The sequence below is a fragment of the Leptonychotes weddellii genome, chromosome 2 (assembly GCF_054177405.1).
Source record: "Leptonychotes weddellii isolate Sample4059 chromosome 2, ASM5417740v2, whole genome shotgun sequence".
In the NCBI taxonomy this organism is placed as follows: domain Eukaryota; kingdom Metazoa; phylum Chordata; class Mammalia; order Carnivora; family Phocidae; genus Leptonychotes; species Leptonychotes weddellii.
In genome coordinates this window covers 71,607,988-71,630,357 of record NC_138370.1, presented here as the reverse complement: position 1 = coordinate 71,630,357, position 22,370 = coordinate 71,607,988, and the positions used below count along the sequence as shown (strand labels likewise).

Below are 22,370 nucleotides of genomic sequence, written 5' to 3'. Positions count from 1 at the left end.
CATCTAGCACCATTCTTAGTGCTTTAAGTACACTACCTCAGATTAATCCACAACCGCTCCCAATAAAAATGAATTGCTTAGAGCCACATAGGTAGCCAGTAGCAGAATCAGGATTCAAATGCTCTCAGGATGGCAATGCAGCCCATGCTCTCAAATGCTGCCCTTGTATTGCCCCTTCTCGGAGTTTATGTAGTACAAACTGAAATGTAAAGTCAAATTTCTGGACCCAGTGCATTTCTACTATTTTAGTTGTCTGTTATGCTTCTTGTTATCTGTTTATGTATGCTCTTCAGAGCATCTCTATAAGAAGAATCCTTGCTTTGTGATGCTGTCATAATACCAGAATCTTGAAGTGACTTTGTGAAGAATTCTAGGCATAAAATTCTACACAGGTAAGCAATCACCAGCTACACAGTCTAGTTACAGAATGCCCTTGTTCAGCTCAACCTATGACTGATTCTTCCCGTGAGTTCTTTCTAAAAGAACTCCAAGGGCAGGAAGGCTCTATCCCTCCTAATACATAATTTGTTAATAACAAAATCTCAATGGTTAAATAACTATTTATTGAGAATTTTAAAATGTGTTGCTTTTTACAAATAATTGTGTTAGCAATAATTACAAAAACATTTCAAGGGCATATCTAAATATATACACCTATTTTATGAAGAAATGTGAGAGGAAAAAAGCAATGGCATTCATGCATGCTTTCAGTTCATGGATATTTATTGAACGTCTAAATGTACCCAGCATGATTCTAGGTGACAGTTTTATAGCAGTGAACAAGAAAAGAAGTTCCATATTTTATGGAGCTTATACTCTAGTGGGACATGAAGTTTAAAATAATAATTTAGTGAGAATTTTAAACAGTGTGTTAAATTGAGTGTCGGGAGGGAGGGTGGTTCAAGAAAAGCTTCTCTGACAAGATGACGTTTGAGCTGTGACCTAAAACATACCAAGGAGCCAGCTTAGGGAGAACAACAAATGCAAAGACTCAAATGTTTGGCTTGTTTGAGAAGCAAAAGGAAGACCAAGGTCAATGAAGAATGAGCTAGAAAGTTAGCATAAGTATGGTGAGAATGGCCTGCTCCTCAAGATCCTTATAGAATGTGGTAGGATATCTCAATTTTATTCCAAGTGAAATGGAAGCCATTGGAGGATTTTATCTAGGGAAGTGAAGAAATCACATTGATAGTTTGAAAAGATTACCCTGGCTCTTCTATCAGGAGGGGACTATGCAGAGGCAAGAGCAGATGCCTGCTTCCCATGGGGACTCCCCTAACTGGCTCCAGTGAGAGCTGATAGCTGCTCAGAATTGAACAACAGCAGTGGCAAAGGAGAGAGAGTTGGTCAAATTCAGAAAATATTTTCAACATAGAAATTATAGGACTTGGTGACGGATTTAATGTGAGGTTAGGGAAAAAGAAGAATCAAGAAAGGGTTATAGTTTGGGGACTGGCATAACTGAATGGATGGTGATGCTTTTTATGGAGATGGGCATCATGGAGGAATGACATTTTGGGAGGGACAGGAATGGGAATCAAGAAAACAGGTTTTAATTATCTTAAGTTTAAAATACCTCCTAGATGAGCAAGTGGAGATATTTACCAGCCAGTTGAAAATGGGAATTGGGAGCTCCATGGAAAAGTGAAGGCAAGAGTTGCAAGTTTTGGAAACAAAGGCCCATAAATGTTGTTTAAAGCCATGGACTGTGAAATTGTTTAGAGTGGAGGGTATTTAAGTTTTGGGTGGGGATAAAGCTGATATTCTGGATTTGGACAAGTTTTGACCTGGGAATACCTTTTTTGCTTAAGCGGACTTCTGAGACCTTACCACTATAGAAAACAGCCAAGAACAATCTTTTGTCCTTGGTAAAGTAGAGGTAATAGGAGAATAAGTGGCAGAACACTTGAAAAGCTTTGGGCTTTCTCATGCCCGGTATAAGACCACAGGCAAGTCACTTAACTCCTGTGAGAGTCGGTTTCTTCCATTGTGAAATGGGCATAGCACGACCTTTGTCAACTGCAAGAGGTCAAAGCTCAAGTAAGAATCATTTGGGAAAAGACTGTTTTGTACAGTGGAAATATGAAGGGACTTTTCTTTAATCCTGTGTTCCACTCTACTAGGTCTCTTTTCTTCCCCATGGCATGGTTCCCAGGTGGTCGAGGATACATTTGGATACCATCTGCTCCACAAGAAGGCTGACTGGTAAATTTCAGTCACACAGACAGCAGCATCAGGGGATCTTGCTCCCTTACAACCTCCGTGGCTTTCGACTTTATGCAAAGCAAGACCACCTAATGAACAAAGCCCCTAGGTAGTCCTGATTCCCCAATTACCCATAAGTAGCAACAGATGCTACAAAGGTAGACCTGTTCCAGTGACCAGCCGCTCTCAGTAATTAGACAATGGAGGGAAGAAAGTAATTAGGTAAATCACATAGAAAGAGCAATAAACAAGATGGGGCATGTTGATCATGGATAAAAGACACAAATAAAGAAGGTAGAAAGTAAACATTTAAAAAACCCCCTCTAATTTAGCAAATAATTTGCCAAACCTCTGTGAAGAATCAATTTTGGCCTGTGAAGTTAGACCTGGTCAAAGACTTCCTTTAATTGAAAGCTCCTATGGTATATTATTCAGAAGGAAATGTGACATGAATAGACATATTTATCATAACATAATTCAATTAAATGATACGGTTGCAGCAAACGAGAAGTGGGAAGAGAAGTTTGATTTCTCATATACTTCTCCTTTATTAATGATGTCACATATCTCAACTTCCTGAAGAGCGCCAAACTAGAATCTAGACCAGTGTCACTAAGGAGAGGCTATATTCCAACTGCAGCACACATTCAACCTTGAGACTCTAGAAACAACTACCCACACAACAGACCTATTAAGAAGCTCTAATTGGTTCATTTTCTCTTCTTCCAGTTAAATCTCTAATTATTTCAGCAGTACAAAAACATAATGCAGGTCTTAGATAGCCTTTAATGTCTTCTCTTTCCCTTTCCTGCACTTTTAATAATCAACCACAAAGAACATGGCCTTTGGAGTTAAAATCTATATTTCTCCATCTCCTAGTCTTATACCCATGAGCAAGCAACTGAATTTATCTGTGAAACATGAATAGTGGGAAACACCTAAAGGGTCATTTGTAGAAGCAGAGATAAAAAATGAAAAGGATACGGCCTAATACCTGGCACTCAGAAGGAGTTCAATAAATGATAGCAATTGTTATTCCTAAAAATATAGTGTTAAGACCTCCTGCTCAAGGAAGTACTCATTGAGTACTCACCCAAGGTTATATTCAAAATAATAAAGCTTAACCAATCATTAAATATATGTCAGATACTAGTTTAAATGCTTTATGTACATTCACTTATTTAATTCTAACAAAAAACTTATAAGGTAGATACTGATACCCTTCCCATTTTATAGATAAGAAAACAAAGATTCAGGGTGCCTGGGTGGCTCAGTTGGTTAAGCCACTGCCTTCGGCTCAGGTCATGATCCTGGAGTCCTGGGATAGAGTTCCGCATTGGGCTCCCTGCTCAGCAGGGAGTCTGCTTCTCCCTCTGACCCTCCCCCTTCTCATGCTCTCTCTATCTCATTCTCTCTCTCACATAAATAAATAAAATCTTTAAAAAAAAAAAAGAAAACAAAGATTCAGAGACACTGTAATTTTTCTAAGGTCAAGTGGCTAGGTGGTAGCAAAGACAGGATTCAAACACCTGCAGTTGGCTTCACACTCCCATCTCTTAACTGGTGAGATATATTGTCTCCCCACTCAGACTGTAGACTGAAATCTGAGCCTGAAATGCAAATCCACTTCTGTTAGTTGTCTATTATTTTTGTTGTTGAGTTGTTGGTAAATGGTTGTTCTGAAAATGTCTCCTCAAAAGTATTGCTTGTTAACTGATGCTGTCAAAATTGAGATAGCTTAAAGAAAGGGAAGATTCCTCTGTCTGCAAACTCTGCATAAGTAGGCAGTTGTCAGGGGCACAGCATGGCTACAGAGTCTATTGAGTCCAGCTCAGCATGGCTAAGGCTTCTTTGAGTTTCATCTAACATAACCCCAAAGCCAGTAAGACTCAATTGTTCCCGATACCCAAATGAAATTTGCTAGCAAGACAATGTTTAAAAAGTTGTGTTCATTTAGAATTTTAAAGCCAGTTTCTAATAAATGTGCAATGATTGTAAAATATTGCAAGAGAATTCCTAGAGCCTTAATTTATTTTTGTTGTGGGATTATAAGTAATAAAGAGGGATATGTAAGTGAGCATTAAATGCATCACCTTGGAAAATGAGCTCTAGGATTCTGTTTCATGAAATTTGCTACTCCCTTTGCCTGAATTGTCTCCTGTGTTCCTTCTAAACCGCTGAAATCCTGCTCATCCTTCCAGATCTGGTCCAAATGCCACTTCCTCTGAGATGTTGTTTCTGATGCTGCAGTTTTATTTAATTACTGTTTGCTCAGTATTTCCATAGTTGTTGGCGTATGCCCTTATCATAATCTGCCTAGCATTGTGGTTGTTTGTCTCCATCACCTCCTAGAAATTCTTGGGAAGCAGGAATCAATAAGAAAGGGATATAGCCTGGTGGTTAAAAGCAGGAGCTTCAGAATCAAACAGAATTCAACTTGGATCCTTTTTTTTTTTTTTTAAGAGAGAGAGCATGAGTAGGGGGAGATGGGGCAGAGGGAGAGAGAGAATCTCCAGCAGGCTCCAAGCCCAGCTCCGAACCTGACACAGGGGTCAATCTCCTCACCCTAGAAATCAGGAGTTGGGCACTGAACTGCCTGAGCCACCCAGGCGCCCCCTCAACTTGGATCCTGACTTTGTCACTCAACTTTCATAAGATCTTTGGAAAGTTGACCACTGGGAATTTTACATTTTTTATCTCTCAAATGAACATAATATAGGAGAGCATGCTCTGTACTCAGACTCCTGGGTTCAAATCTTGGGCTCATTACTTAACCTGTTCATGCCTGTTTCCTTCCCTCTAAAACAAAAATGACTGATAATAGAACAATTATCTCATAATTAAACTGTGAAAATTAAAGTAATTAATTTATGTAAATTACTGAGGACAATATATGGTAAACAAACACTTGATAAATGTTAGTTATGTTTAGTGTTGAGTTGTAAGGAAAACATGGCATTCTGTTTGTGGAGAGGTAACTACCATTTCATAATACCGTAAGTATCATAGATTCTCAGAAAATGGTAGCTACTCTTGTGGTATTACTATGATCCGAGCACTTTGCACAATGCCTTGTCTTGAGAAGGTACCCCGCAAATTATTGTTCAGTGGAAAGCCACGTTTTATAAGGGGAGTATCATACTGTGAGAATCAAGAGAATGGCGGTCTATGTATGATAAAGCAACAAAATAGGACAAGCACAGGCCTGATCTAATTCTTACTAGGTACTTCTATTATTGCTGGAAGATGATCTTACAGCTTTTATAAGAAGTAATATTCTATCAATAAAAATTAAATACAAAAATATACCTCTGTGCTTGGTATTCCCTTTAGCTGAAGCAGCATGTCATATATAGGGTAAAAATACTAAAGAAGATAGAGTAAAATCTTCCATTTTCCCACTGGAGCTTTAAAAAAGTCAGAGCTTTATAATCATTTATAGAACACAGACCAGCAGGAAAGTAGAAGTGTGAACAAAGGAGAGAATTGGTAAGTTTAGCCTCCTAAGATTTTTTTTTTCTTTTAGAGAAACACATAAAAACAATTCCTGATTTATAGCAATTCATAAAGTATGAATGAACCTGACATTCAGGTTAATGAAGGCCCGAACAAGCTATAAAAGCTGTGTCTGTAAAGAGATGAGACTGTTCTTGTGCAGCTTGTCAGTCTGAGCACATTTTAATACACATTTCAAATTCTGAACACAGAAAACTGATCACATAATTTACATGACTTTCTGTTTTTTTGTTTTTTGTTTTCTAACCAGGCTATGAGAAATATAGTGGCTATATATACAAAATCCCAAATCAGTCCACATAACCTTATATATGATCCAATAGTAGAACGAAGTATTTAGAATCCTCCTGGACAAAGGCTTAATAACCAAATGGGATAACCTCACCTTTTTTCAAAGCCACTCTAATATATGAATTTACCTACCTAGGGACATCTTGTCATTGTGCCATAACATGATGTTGTGATACAACTGAATTTTAATTACTGAATTCTAGGATGGTACACATCATTTACCTGGTATAGGTGTATAGTGGGTTGCATATCCACAAGACAATTTTTTTTAATCCTTCATTTCCATAGAAAAAAATAGTTTCCACAAGTGGTAAATTTCAATTTGCCTATTTAGTCACATTATGTACGGCAGAACTGGCATGGCTTACAGAGTGAATGTGAAGTTAATTTCTTATAAAATCTTGGAATCACTAATTTTTCTATATATACCACTATTCTAAAAGACCAATAAGTAGATGAATCAAGAATCAAATCTGAGGACACATTTTCCATTTCCTCTTCGAGGAAGACAAGATGGCGGGCCTTTTTTTTTTTCTTTTTAAGATTTTATTTATTTATTTGAGACAGAGAGAATGAGAGAGACAGAGAGCACATGAGAGGGGGGAGGGTCAGAGGGAGAAGCAGGCTCCCCGCTGAGCAGGGAGCCTGATGCGGGACTCGATCCCGGGACTCCAGGATCATGACCTGAGCCGAAGGCAGTCGCTTAACCAACTGAGCCACCCAGGCGCCTGATGGCTGGCCTTTCTATATGTAGCTTGGTATAATAATAAATAAGTACTTAGTGCATGCCTTTTGTGTGTGTGTTCTCTGGATTTGAAGTCTTTACCTTGTTCCAAGCACCAAATGTCTGCTTATGCTGCTCTCCTGGTCTAGAATGTAATTCCTCCTTTCCTCTTCCTATTCTTAATCCTATTTTCTAACTTGAAGAATTGATTTTAAGTTAGTCTTCCTTAGGAAGCCTTTTTTGACTACTCCTTCCTATACTAGTTTGATCCTTTACACAATCTCTTATATTCTTAGAAACCCTAAAAATAGCTTAGTTTTTAAATGTCTTTTAATGATTTCAGGAGTCTTAGTTTGACCTCTCTAATTATGCGATGAGCTAATCGAAGATAAAGAGCAGAATTTTATTCCTTCAGCTATGCCCTTTATCTTGTTCAGCTTGTTCAGCTTATTCAGGTTATTCATTTTTATTTTTTTAAAGATTTTATTTATTTATTTATTTGAGAGAGAGAGCATGAGCAGGGGGGAGGGGCAGAGGGAAAGGGAGAAACAGACTCCCCGCTGGGCAGGGAGCCCGATGCGGGACTGGATCCCAGGACCCTGGGATCATGACCTGGGCCGAAGGCAGACACTTAACTGACTGCACCACCCAGGCGCCCAGGTTATTCATTTTTTAAAATGACAGCACCTGATTGTGACATTTAAATGAGCAGATTGCAGAGATTTTGGAAGATACAAGAAAGTATAACAAAGGAAATCAGAATTCTACTAACCTATCATAACCACAGTTAAAGATACTCATACCTATTCTTCCAATCTTATTCTTTTGTACATACAAAGAGAGTTAAATAAGGTTCATGTTGTATATGTAATTTTTTATTCTGCTTTGACAATTTTATATTCTCTTGTTTGATAAAATATCTTTCTGACAGATCATTCTTATGAGTTTATAGTAGTCCATCTTAAGACTATACGTTTCACTAGAAAAATTAACACATGTTGAGTGACTCTTGAGTTGAGAATAAAATACAGTGGTCTGTACTTTCCTTCATCCATCCTGAATTTGAGGTGTTAGCAGAAAAGTCAAGGTCAAGAAATGAAATGATAAAATGGAAATAAAGAGAGTTAACTATGTCTGAAAATGTATGATGATATAGGACCATATCGCACAGATTACAGATGTATTTCTATATTGTCTATTATTGATTTTTATCTATGAAAGCTTTCACTATATTACTATGAAAATTATAGCAGTTGCTATAGACTTATCAATTTTAGAAAAAACTGAAAAATGAAGTAAGGCTCTATTAAATAATTTGAGCTTCAGATTAGTCTTATTTTATGTACTAATAAAACCTATAGGGGAGGAGTTGTTACATTTTCTTTCAAGAGGAAAAAGTCTCTGGAAAAAATTATCCCATAACTTAAATATGGATTCTTAAAAGATGAAACACCTTTACAAAAGGCAAGGGATTTAACAATCTGTTGGCTTTGAACCTTAATCGCTCTCTATCTCTTGCTCACTAGAGGCTTGGCAGTATCCAGTCACCAGAGCTGATCCTATTACCCAGCAGTTAGGGAGTCAGGGAGGCTAGAAGAGGCCATGGGGCCAGGATCTCACTGGATCAGTATTTCTTCTATCCCATAATTGTCCTACTCTGACCTTGGCATTCTAGTCACCCAGCAAGTGGTCCTTCACTATTCTGCCATTTCCTCTGAGACTTTTTTTTTTTTTAACCCAAGACCAGATCAGCTCCTAACTTGGTTTCATTCCTGATCAAACCAGCAACCCAATTCATTACCCTTGAGCCCCAGTATTCCCATTCCTACAACCCTATTACCTGCTGCATAAATATTTACTACAGCCAGGACCTCCTGCTGAGAAAGTCACCTGGGTCTTATGTTCAGTATGGACACTTTCCAAATAAGTGTCAACATCCTAAGTCCCGCCGGATACACAGAGGCCTTCTTTGACCTCTATATCTAAAATAATCCCTCCATCTCCCAAGTCAATTACCTCTCCCCCAAACATGTTCTATACAGTTGTTCTGTTTATTCTCTACATAGAACTTAACACTACCTGAAATTATTTACTTACAAGTTTTCTATGCTCCCAATACAACTTGTATGAATGAATGATTTGTACTGTTAGAGATTTCACTCCAGCATCCATGTCTTTACATTCCTATCATAAATGACACTGAGGCTGTTGATGTCTAAAATGCGTCTTTCGATGCACCCTATGTCTGGTCATTGGCTTCGATCAGGTATCAGCCATCAACGTATAAATTATCTTAAGAATATAACTTCACAGTGTCAAATAAAGAACACAAGAACCACATGCACACACACACACACACACACGCCATCTCTCCTATTTTAATATACATTAGTGCCTATTGTTTTGGATTTATGATATGTAGTATTCACATAAAAATATGAAAACATACTCATAAGTATACTATTGACTTTGGAGCTAGTAAGTGGAGCTATATAAAAGTAAACATTATAAGCATAAATGAGAGGATAAACTTAAGAAATAGCTAATAGTTCTTTTATATCTTTGTCAAGATTAGTCTTCTCTATATATTTTCCACAATGGTCAAAGGAAATGCACCCAGATTTTAAGAAGTGATCTCTCTTCTTTCTTCCTTTTTTCTCTTTCTTTCTTTCTTGGAGAGAGAGAGAAAGAGAGAGAAAGAGAGAGCACGTGCGAGCACATGGGCAAGCGAAAGCAGGGGGAGGGAGGAGGAGAGGCAGAGAGGGAGAACAGCAGACTCCCCTGCTGAGCAGGGAGCCTGAGGCAGGGCTCCATCCCAGGACCCTGAGCTCTTGACCTGAGCCTAAATCAAGAGTCTGATGCTTAATCGAATGAGCCGCCCAGGCACCCCATGATCTCTCTTTTTAAATGCTTATTTTTTAAAAAATAAAAACAATTTTATTGGGACGCCTGGGTGGCTCAGTTGGTTAAGCGGCTGCCTTCAGCTCAGGTCATGATCCCAGAGTCCTGGGATCGAGCCCCGCATCGAGCTCCCTGCTCAGCGGGGAGCCTGCTTCTCCCTCTCCCTCTGCCTGCCTCTCTGCCTACTTGTGCTCGCTCTCTCTCTCTGTCAAATAAATAAAATCTTAAAAAAAACCACAATTTTATTAAACTGTAAGAAAATCTGTGTTCTCTTGGGTTTTCAACTATTTCTCTCTTTGTGGACATTAAAAGGGTATCAACACATTCAAATGAAACAATGAAAAAATGTGGAAGCAGGGTTGCAGATGTAAGGGTGAGTTACATAATTTAAATTCAGTAAACCACTAGAAATATAATGGCAATGGACCTGAGATACTTTTTCGGTAAATGCTGAACTTGTGTTAGCAAGACATTTTTAAACCAATTAGCTTGCTCAATTGACTAAGCATCTCCTACCTCATTTACTTGAATAAAGATGTAGCAGAGGGGGGCGCCTGGGTGGCTCAGTTGGTTAAGCGACTGCCTTCGGCTCAGGTCATGATCCTGGGGTCCCGGGATCGAGTCCCGCATCGGGCTACCTGTTCAGCAGGGAGTCTGCTTCTCCCTCTGACCCTTCCCCCTCTTGTGCTCTCTCTCACTCTCTCTCTCTCAAATAAATAAATAAAATCTTTAAAAAAAAAGAAAAAGATGTAGCAGAGGAACTTCAGCAAGATATAGTGATTTTATAATGGCATACAGACAAAGCAGAAACAAATCCTCAATGGAAAATAACTTATACAAAGCAATATGACACCTAGCAAAATTAGCGTAGGTGTTTTCCCAATTTAAAAGCAAACCATTGAGATTCTCAATTTATTTGAATAATTTGGCAAAGAATCAGGAATCAAATAAAAATTTAGTTGAAAAATTAGGTGGAACAAGAGCCTCCTACTTTAATTCTTTAAAAAAAATTTTTTTGTATTAAGACGCCTTGTTTTTTTGATTAAATACATATGCATTTTTAAATAATGATAAAAATATTTAGGAAACTATTATTCTCTCATTATTATGAAGTTAGCTACTTAGCAGGTGAAGTCTTAAAGAATTTGTGGGATTAAAAAAAAACTCAAAGAGGGCGCCTGGGTGGCACAGTTGGTTAAGCGACTGCCTTCGGCTCAGGTCATGATCCTGGAGTCCCGGGATCGAGTCCCGCATCGGGCTCAATGCTCGGCAGGGAGTCTGCTTCTCCCTCTCCCACTCCCCGTTTGTGTTCCCTCTCTCGCTGTGTCTTTCTCTGTCAAATAAATAAATAAAAAATCTTAAAAAAAAAAAAAAAACTCAAAGAAAAAAGTACCAAAAAATACACAGTAAAACCTACATGGGTTTAATTGTAATATCCTTGAAGGAGTATTTTCAAAAGGCTTTATTTATTTATTTTTTTAAGAAATACTACAATTGAGGATTTTAAAATGTTCAGAAGCATAACAAACAGTTTGGGGAATATATCTTCCAGGACCAACAACACAATTTCCTGAAGACTCTAAATAACTTTGTTTACTTGTAAGGCATTTTTTGCCATATGATAAGATAAAATGATCTGTTGTTAAGAATTCTAGTGGTTTTTCTGAATAAATATGAAAAAAGAAAATTGAGGTTTTTTTATGGGAGGAATATTATTATGCATAAATTGTCACAGCTGCTCATCTCTTAGATCTATGATTTAAAGCCAGAAATATAAGTAACGACAGCATTGCTATTGAATTTGACTGGGCTTTTGAAACAAAATAATATAGCTAGGTCTTTGAACAAGACAGATAAGTTTATTTGAAAAACAAGATATGTATTTGGCCTACGCACCCTGTCTCTTGAAAGCTGGCCTCCATGTTTGACTAACAGCCTCTCCTCCAATTGTCTCTGCCTCCTTCAGATTTCACCTTGTTCTCCAAGATGCAAATAAGAAGGTTTTAGAGTAACACTAAGTTACTCTAACAAATCTTTACTCTTTGAAATCCTAGTAAAAAAGTAAAAAGAAAAAAAATTCTTCCCTTAAAAATGAAAGATGAATAGATAAAGGCTCAAGTAGCAAGAGTTACAGTGAGTCAAGAGGTACCTAGACTTCTTTTGCTACTCAGCTCCCTTTCTCAAACAAGTTCTTTCTATATCTGATACCATCTGAGCACTCTCTAGAAAAAAAAGTATAGTTTTTTGGTGTTCCACAGAAGTTTCTTGAATTTTCACATTTCTGTTTCTTCATACCAGGGAAAATAAAAAAATCTAGAATCCTTAACTTACAACACCTTTTAGCTACATTTGTAACAAAAATAAAATGTTTTTAAAAAATGAATTATACCAAAATCCAGAACATTGACAACACTAAGCGCTGGTGAGGATGTGGGGTAACAGAAACTCTCATGCATTGCTGGTGGGAATGCACAGAGTACAGGCACTTTGCAAGACAATTTGGGAATTTCTTACAAAACTAAGCATACTCTTACCATATAACAATGTGCTCCCTGGTGTTTACCCAAGGATGTTGAAAACTTATGCCTATACAAAAATTTGTAAGCAGCTTTATTCATAATTACCAAAATTTGGAAGTAACCAAGATATCTCTAAGTAGATGAGTGGACGAATAGACTGTGCTACATCCCACCACTGGAATATAATTCAGTGCTAAAAAGAAATAAGCTATCAAGCCATGAAAAGACATAGAGGAAACTTAAATGCACGTTACTAAGTGAAAGAGGCCAATCTGAAAGGGTGACATACTGTATGATTCCAAATATATGACATTCTGGAAAAGACAAAACTAGGGAGAGAGTGAAATAAATATCAGTAGTTTCCAAGGGTTAGGGGAGAGAGGGATGAATAGACTAAGCACACAGGACTTTTAGGGCAATGAAGATACTCTGCATGATACTTTAATGATAGATATATGCCATTATACATTATCCAAATCCATAGAATGTACAACACTAAGAATGAACCCAAATGTAAACTATGGACTTAGAATAATAATGATGTGTCAATAAAAGTTCTTTAAGTGTAACAAATGTACCACTCTGATAGGGGAAGCTATGCATTTATGGGGCCAGAGGGCATATGGAAAACCTCTGTACTTTCTGTTCAATTGTGCTGTGAACCTAAAACTGCTCTAGAAATAAACTCTATTAGAAGAAACAAACAAAACAAAAAAATTATATATAGTTGTTATCTCAATAAGTTACACATCAAAATGTAGTATTTTGAGCAAAGGATATAAGTTTGAAATCTATTTCATTATATAATAAAAATGTATATTCTTGGAATAATTGAGACTTCAAATCACTAAAAACTACTATAGATAGTAAATGCACATATTTCAATTTGTCCATAACTTTATAAAACATGTATATTCACATTTAAAGATTTAGATATCCGGTCTCTATATAGGAAATTGAATACATGTATGTATGATTCTATAAAACCTCATTGCTTTCAAAACATTTTAGAACGATAAGAAGAAAAAAACCCTCTCTAAATGGTTCATATGAACCATATTTTTACCCTCTTTAAATACCATTTTGCAGCTAATTCTCTAATGACATTTTGCAGTCATACCAAATTCAGACACAAAGCAGGTCCCACTCACTAGCTAAGCAGTGGATCAGCCACAGAGTGCACATTTTTAACTCATCCTTGGACCAAGTTACAAATTTCTACATGTGACAGATCTTCAAAGTTGCTTAAGAAAGTCAAAGTTTTGAATTATAGTTAAATTCTCAAATACTAAGGATCTGTCCACAAAATCAAATGGAAGAAAAAGGGGATTTTTGAGTGTGTGACATTGAAAAAAAGAGGCAGGAACCTTGTAAATGGCCTAAAGAAAAACTATATGAGCCTAGTCTCTAGCCCAAGGAGAAGATAAACACATAGATTTCAAGAAATGTTGATTAGCAGCAAAGCCCATTCACTGTATTAGGATGAGTGCTGGACACCAGATCTGCAGTCAGTTGACCTGGTTGAGAGGCACAACTCTGTTACCACCGAACCCTATACCCTTGGGTAGTGAACCGACCTACTCTACAGCTCAAATTCTTTACTTACAAATTGGGGGAAGTGACATCACATAGAATGATTTTTTTCCCCCTCAGCTTTTTTTTAAACTGAAGTGTAATGAACACAGTGTTGTGTTAGTTTCAGGTATACAATATAATGATCCAATAATTTCTTTTTTCTTTTTTTAAAGATTTTATTTATCTATTTGACACAGAGAGAGAGAGGAATCACAAGTAGGCAGAGTGGCAGGGAGCAGCAGAGGGAGAAGCAGCTCCCCGCCGAGCAAGGAGCCCAATGCGGGACTCGATCCCAGGACCCTGGGATCATGACCTGAGCCGAAGGCAGACGCTTAACGACTGAGCCACTCAGGCGCCCCCAATCCAATAATTTCATAACATTTCTCAGTGCTCATCATAAGTGTACTCTTAATCTTCTTTATCTATTTTATCCATCCTGCCACTCACCTCAAAGTAACGCTGTAAAGAATGAAAGTTTTTTTTATAGAACAATGTTCTTAAAAGTTTGTAAATTATATAATGATATAAGCAGTGATATAATGATATAAGCAACATAAGGTTGTAAACTATATATACAGATTATTATTCTATTTATCAGTATAAATAAGATGGAATTCCTTACCAAGGATGAATTCCAACTGTGGTTCATTTGGAGTCTTCTGAATACCTATAAATAGTGAGTAAGAATCCAGATTAAAGATATTTAACTCATAATCAAAAATATGTCAATATATATTACTATGCTTCACCCTGCCCAGAATTTATAAATACATTATTTGGCAGAAAGAATTAACTCAGTTAATTGTCCAAATTTATAAGCTGTAAGTTCTCATAATATTTGTAGCAGAACTAAATGTGACTGAAGTTTTGACTGATCTACTTAGCTCTATGGTTATAAAGAAACTGAAAAGATACTGTTTTTTGCAGCTTTGACAAATTTAAAACATATTTTTCAATTGTTAGTTTCTCTTAAATGCACGTAGACAGCGGCAAAACCTTAAAAAAAGATGACCTCACAAAAGTACTCTCTTATATAGACTTTTCTTTCAAACCACTCCAGCCTGCTGTAAATAGTAAATTATTAATTAAAGAGCTATCTCTAATAAGGTGATGAAAGACATTATGGTGGTAGTTATTCTGCCAACTTATTGATAGCTCAAATCATTGTTCTGATAAATGTTTTTATTCCTTTTTTCTAGATTTTTAAGAAATCTAATAACATGGCTAAATGATTTAGAGTGAAGTGGAGGGAAGGTCTGAGAACAAAAGTAAGGGTGGGAACATATAGGGGTTAGAAGGTTGCAAGATCAGGCTGTGGCAAGTGATAATGTGCTATAATGTGGTAATGTGGATATCTGATGGCCACACACAGCTTGGAGTCTTCCTAAACAAAAGTGGATGAGAACTTAAATGCCACTTATTATAACTTATGGCTGGCCAAACAAGCAAAACTAAAATTTATGTAAAAGTCAACCATTTGGTAATAAATGTAAGAACATTACAAAAATAATTTTCTTGTTTATTTCTATTGGTACATTTACCAAATACGATTTAAATTTACTACTAATATATTGTTAGAACCACCTCTGTGTATAAAAATCACCTATTTTTTATTTACATGGTTAACACTTTTTTTTAAAAAAGATTTTATTTATTTGTCAGGGAAAGAGAGAGAGAGAGCACGCACAAACAGGGGAGAGTGGCAGGCAGAAGGAGAAGCAGACTCCCCGCTGAGCAGGGACTCCCCACCACAATGTGAGGCTCTGGGCTTGATCCCAGGACCCCGGGATCATGACCTGAGCCAAAGGCAGATGCTTAACTGACTGAGCCACCCAGGCATCCCCAGAGTTAACACTTTTTTGCATGGTAACCATTTATTTTTTATTCCTGCTGACATTTAACAATACTAAAATTTTAGACTTTCCAAGAGAAACGAGAGTGACAATCATTAGGCAGCTTTCTGTTCATTTCAAAGAGTGTAGATTTTTTTTTAAAGTTATTAACAACTGCCATAAGCTTTGAAAAACCAAATTTCTTAGAAAACTTTTCCAACCAATACTGTTTTCTAAAGATTATTTTTATAATGTAAATTAAATGAAAGGTTTGGCATATGTTTGGCAGTGTTAAATAAATGGCCAACAGGAATCCTCTGAAAAGAAAAGTCGCAAGTCATGCTAAAAAATAAAACCTAAACTCTAGAAGAGAGTTACAGAGAGGGGAACACATACTTACTTGTGAACTGGAAGTCCCCAGCATCATTTGCCTGGGGTGTGGGAAGAAAGTGCTGGCCTTCTTCTGATGCTCCTTCCTCTTTGATTTCCATGATCAACCTTCACACTTGTTTAATCTTCCAAATTTTCGTGTCTAAATGTTACTGACAATGATTCCTGGTTTAATATAGATGTATCTTCACATTAAAGACCAAAATCCCACTCTGAAATTCTGCATTTAGGAAATAGCGACAGCAAAAATCTCAGTTATTTGAGTTCAGTATAAAGAATTAAAGGTAGGTAGAAACTACAGTTTCCTTCCTGCCTGACTCACTTTTATTTTCAAGATCAATCCACCCAATTAATGTGCCATAAACTCTAAGTTAAATGGGTATGCTCTATGCAATTATTTTATGGTCATATGAGGGACTTGTAGATGCTGAAAGGTGTATTCTTTCTCTTCTAGTTCATTCTGTAAAATAGTAGATAGCAATAGGGTCTGCTAACTTAATATGCATCTAATTTAACAGCAAGAGCAGATAGCATCTTGTCAAGGCATTAGCATGTGTTGCCAAGGTGAATATTATTATTATTCCTTCCATTAGAACTACGCTTTATGCTCATCTCTCCATCCACCCTTGTTAGAACATTATTCATGAGCACATAAAGATAATTTGGCATGACACTCTTCTTCCAATATGAGCCAACAAGTTGTACAAGAGAGTTTCCAACCTCATCATTATCCATAGAGTGTCTTGCTTCTCTGCCTGATAAAGTTTTAATTGGTTAATGATCAGGGTATATGGTGAAAAGAATGAATAATAATTCTAAAAAGCTAAAGCTCAAAGGGAAATGAAAGTAACAGTAAAATGATGAAAATCAGCATGGGGGAGAGAAAGCCTCAAAGAATTCAATATTCTATGCAGACAGTCTCAATAGTTTCAAATTCATTTTGACATTTAGCCTGATATATATGACCAAGAATGTGTTGTTTTAAGTCAAGTTACCACCTGAATTAAAATGTATAAAAAATCTTTAAATGTCTGCCCAATGTTGTTTGAAGAGATAGCGACGATCAAGTTTGGTTTGGAATAATGCAACTTTACAAATCCACAGCCTAAGTCTTTGTTGTTTTAACAAAGCAGCTTCATTTGTAATTCTGTTCGGGTTTTTCAAGATCATCTAGCAAAAATTAAATCCAGAAAGCATCTTGAATCTTTAGAAAATATTATAATAAAAGTTGCAGATAAATACACATTGGCTACTCAGGATACAACCAAGAATAAAAGCCTGGGGTAAAGGCCATTGTGCTATCAATTAGACCAAATCCATCGATTTGAAAATTATATTTTGAATTAAGATAATGCTTTCTATTTTTTTGACTATTTAAATTTAGAAGTCTCTTCTGATGAGGACAGACACATTCATGGAACCACATTCTATGACAAATTCATTAGCATTAGTGGGATAATATCTATGAAAGACTGCCATGCATGTGGAACTTGGACACAAGGACTTTGTTAACTTCCTCATATTTCTTCACCAAAAACCCAACCCCTAATCTTGATCAGTTATCTTAAAAATTGAAAAGGAGACCTAAATAAGGCAATATGGGTAAATCCTAGCAAAACAACAGCTCAGCACACTATGGTGAATAATTAACAAAATAAATGTCAACTCTCTGTGTGAGTGAGTGTGCATTTTTGGGTGGATGGAGAGGACTGAAGATGCCTACAAACACTAACATGGTCCCATTATAGGCATACCTCACCCATTCAAAACTGAAAAATAAATTCAATTTCACAGAGAATGAAGCCAAATACATAAGACATGGATCATAGGACAACTGTTCTTTTTTTTTTTTTTAAAGATTTTATTTATTTATTTGAGAGAGAGAATGAGAGACAGCACGAGAGGGAAGCGGGTCAGAGGGAGAAGCAGACCCCCCGCTGAGCAGGGAGCCCGATGTGGGACTCGATCCCGGGACTCCAGGATCATGACCTGAGCTGAAGGCAGTCGCTTAACCAACTGAGCCACCCAGGCGCCCCATGGACAACTGTTCTGATTTTATTCACTTTCATTCTACCTTTGTTGCATTTGAGGACAAATTTCATATTTGACACCTATTAACAAAAGACATTCCTCAGAAAGAATCAGTTATATTACTAGAAAAACTCTAGAAAACCACTACATTTTCTAGGTGGTAAATATAGCATTTACCTATGGTTATGGTTAAGTACAATAGTTCCTTTTCTGTGTCTTTTTGGAAATTTTTTGGTTTAGAGATCATGCACAAGAATAGATTTAAATTTTTACATACCACAAATTTATTTTATTTTATTATTTTTTTCCACAGATATATTTTAAAAAGTCAGCTAGAGAGACTAAACTTAATTCTTAGTGCAGAAAGAAGCCACATTAAATATACCTATTGTAAGAGAGTGACATGATTATATTTGATTTTTAGAAAGTGTACTGGATGTCAAAGTAGAGAATGTACTAGAAGGTGGAAACTTAATACGGAAACTAACTTGTTTGGAGGTTATTTTAATATTCTAGGAAAATAAAATAATAAAGAGAATCTAGGTCAAAATAGAAACAGATGACTAGAGAAGAGAATCTGGACTCCAAAGAAAATTATTAAATAGGGTAAAGGGCTATTTATTAAATGGAATTACCTAGCCTTAGTAATGGAATTAGATATAATTTAGAATTGAGATGATGAAAGACAGGAATTTCAGGTAAAAAGCAGTAAATTATGGACCATTAACTATCTGGAGTATAAAGAAGGAGGGATTTTAGTCAAGGATGATGAGTTTAGTTCTAACCATTTTGTTTTTGAAATGTCTTAAAATATTAAGAAAACAGTTCAACACATGAGTCTAGATTTCAGGAGAGATATTAAGGCTGTAAAAGTATATTTTTGGAAATCATTGGCTAATAGTTGAAGTCAAAGAGATACATGAATTCACTGAAAGCAAGTGCATGTAGTGAGAAAAAGGGATGACTGAAGGCTGAACCTTAAGGCACAAAACCATTCAGGGGAGCAAGAAGAGAAGTCAGCTGGTAAAGGCACTGGCAATGACAGGAAGAGCTGCAGAGAAGAACAACTGAGGGAATGACATGATTACCCTACTTAATGGGTGTTTCTCAAGTAAACAAGGTCATTAAATTAAGAGAGTAGTTCCCAGCCCTTCTCAACCAGAAAGCCTGTTTGAGAAATTGAGGCTACCCTGCAGTGGCACCTTCTCCTCCTGCCTAGGCAAGGGAGCCAAGAATATCTTCTGATGACAATTCCTGGAAGCTTTGCAGACTTATGGTACTCAAGCTAAGAGTCTGGCAGACAGAGCGGATCACCCCCAGAGCAAAGCCAGTATAAAGTGTTCCCATGCTAGACACAGACAAGGGGATTAATTCACAGACAAGGGTGAGGTTAGCTCCCATTCCTCTCAACCAGAGAACCTGTTTGGGAAATGGAGAGTAGCCTAGAGCAGCCCCTCCCCTTCTGCCTAGGCAAGGGAGCTGAGATATACTGTAGAGAGTGTCTTCCAGCTCCATCCAACCTGAACGGCTGGCAATTCCAGGAAGCTGTGTGGTCCTGTGGCACTTCAGCTGAGAGGTGGGCAGGCAGAGCCAATCAGTTTGCAGAACAAACCTAGTGGCCATGTTTATTCAGGAAACTTGGGGTGGGGGTTGTCTTGAGTTAAGACAACAAATAAAAAGCTTTATGGCTTTAGAGCTGCTTCTCCCACTGCTCCTGGGCACAGAATCTAATTTGTAACCCCACTTATCTCTGAATACAATTTTCAGTCTGTCCAACCAAGGAACCTAACCAGAGCATGTGGGAAGCTGCATAGGTCTAATTCTAAAGGTCCTGGGTCCCATCCTAACTGCCCTGCCAAGTCAGGGAAGTCAATTCATAGCTCTACCCACTACCAAATATTAAACCCAGTCCTGACCATCTAGTAAGCCTCACCAGAGAATCCAGGCAAGCATGGAGCCCATCCTACAGCTTCAGTTGGGTAGGGAACAAAGCCCATAATACTATCCAACTGTTTTCAGCCAGTGGCACTTAACCCGCACACCCCCTTCAGAGCTTGCCCCAAAATAGAGCATAATAGCAGGCCCCACCTGCCCAAGGACATTACCAGAAGACACCTGGAAACCCGAACTGAGCTGACTGTTGAAGAGCTGTCTCTACCACAAAAAACTTGTAAAGTCTAGAAGAGGAGCCCAATTATTCAAATAACCAGATAGAATTAATAAGGATACAAAGATCACACACACAAAAAATCAGGTAAATATGACATCACCAAAGGAAATTAATAAAGTTCCAATAACTGACCCTAAATAAATGGAGATCTAAGAACTGTCAAACAAAGAGTTCATAATAATCATCTAAAGAAGTCTAGTGAATTACAAGAAAATACAGACACACAACTAAATAAAATTAGAAAAGCAATGCATGAACAAAATGAGAAGTTTGATAAAGAAATAGCTACCATCTAAAAAGCAATTAAATAGAAATTTTAGAGTTGAAAAATACAATAACTGAGTTGAATAACTCAACAGGGAGTTTTAAAAGAAGACTTGACCATGCAAAAAAGGAAAAAAATCACTCACCTAAAGGATAAGACATTGAAAATTACCAGTCAGAAAAGGAAAAAGAAAAAAATAATGAAAAAGAGTGAAGAAAGCCTACATAAATTATAGAATAGAATAAAAACAAACAATATGCACATTATGAAAATGCCAGAAAAAAAGAGAAAGAAAAAGGGGCAGAAAGTATATGTAAAATAGTATAGCTAAAAAATTCCTGAACCTGGGGAGAGATATGGACATCCAGATCCATGAGGCCCAAAAGATTCTAAAGAGGTTAAACTTAAATTGGGCTACACTGAGACATAGTAATTTAATTAAAATTGTCAAAAGTCAAAGACAACGAAAAAATTTTAAGAGCATCAAGAAAAAGAGAGAAGTTACATACAAGGGAACCACCATAAGACTATTAGCAGATTTATCAACAGAAATTTTTCAGGCCAGGAGAGAATGTGATGACATATTCAAAATATTGGAAGAAAATAACTGTCAACCAAGAATTCTATACTTGGTGAAGCTATCCTTTGGAAGCAAAGTAAGGAAAAAGAATTTGCTGACAAACAAAAGCTGAGGGAGTTCATTACCACACCTGCCTTACAAAAAATGCTGAAGGGTGTTCTTCGAAAGAATGTAAAAGAACACTGGGTGCCTGGGGGGTTCAGTCAGTTAAGTGTCAGCCTTTGGCTCAGGTCATGATCCCAGGACCCTGGGACTGAGCCCCATGTTGGGCTCCTTGCTCAGCAGGGAGTCCGTTTCTCCTTCTGTCCCCCTTCCCCAATCATGCATGCATGCTCACTCTCTCTCTCTCTCTCTCTCTCTCTCTCGCAAATAAATAAATAAATAAATAAAATATTTAAAAAAAGAGAAAGTAAAACAACACTAATTAAATCATAAAAATATAAAAAGTGTAAATCTCACTGGATATCTAATGGTAAATATAGAGTCATAGATAGATTCTGCAATCTGACAGTAGTTGTGCATAATTTACTTAAAACCCTAATTAGAAAGTTTAAAAAAAGCAGTTAAAAGAATCATAACTACAATGATCTTTTTTTTATGTTCAGTTAGCCACTGTATAGTACATCATTAGTTTTTGATGTAGTGTTCAATGATTCATTAGTTGTCTATAACACCCAGTGTTCATCACAACAATGATCTCTTATTAGGAACACTATTAAACAAACAAGCAAATGTGTAAATTGTAATAGCAATAGCCTAAACTGCAAGGTGGAAGAGAAGTAAAAGTGTTAATTTACAAACTCTATTGAAGTTAAGTTGTTATCAGTTTAGAATGTTATAAGTTTAAGATATTTTAGATTTTTCTAAAATATATTTTTAAATTTAAACTTAAAATGTAAGTTTAAGATCTTTTAAGATTTTCCAGGAGAAATCCTGTAGTAATTACTCAAAAGAGTATGACAAAAAAGTCAAAGCATACAAATACCAAAAAAACAAAACTCAAAAAAGACAATAAGATAAAACAAATGAACAAACACAACAATAAGGATCAACAGATCTACAAAACAACCAGAAAATTATTGACAAAATGGCAAAAGTAAGTCCTCACATACTAATAATTACTTTAAATGAAAATGGATTAAATTCTCCAATAAAAGACATAGAATGGCTGAATGGTTTAAAAAAAACAAGATCCATCAATATGCTGTCCACAAGAGACTCACCTGAGCCTTAAATACAAACAGACTGAGAATGAAGGGATGGAAAAAGACATTTCAAGAACATGGTAACCAAAATAAAGCAGGGGTAGCTATAATTCTATCAGACAAAAAGGACTTTAAATTAAAAATGGTAAAAAGAGACAAAGAAGGT

General features: G+C 36.7%; 1 protein-coding gene across 1 annotated transcript in view; it reads right to left on the bottom strand.

The window, feature by feature from the left end:
• INPP4B (inositol polyphosphate-4-phosphatase type II B) overlaps positions 1 to 22,370 on the bottom strand; it is a 631,805-nt gene that overhangs the window by 293,555 nt on the left and 315,880 nt on the right. The window contains exons 5-6 of the mRNA XM_081813115.1: positions 15,964 to 16,173; positions 14,354 to 14,398 (exon numbers count right to left, since the gene is read on the bottom strand). Of these exons, the coding sequence (XP_081669241.1) occupies positions 14,354 to 14,398; positions 15,964 to 16,054 (136 nt within the window). The 5' untranslated portion in view covers positions 16,055 to 16,173. The remainder of the gene's footprint in view (positions 1 to 14,353; positions 14,399 to 15,963; positions 16,174 to 22,370) is intronic.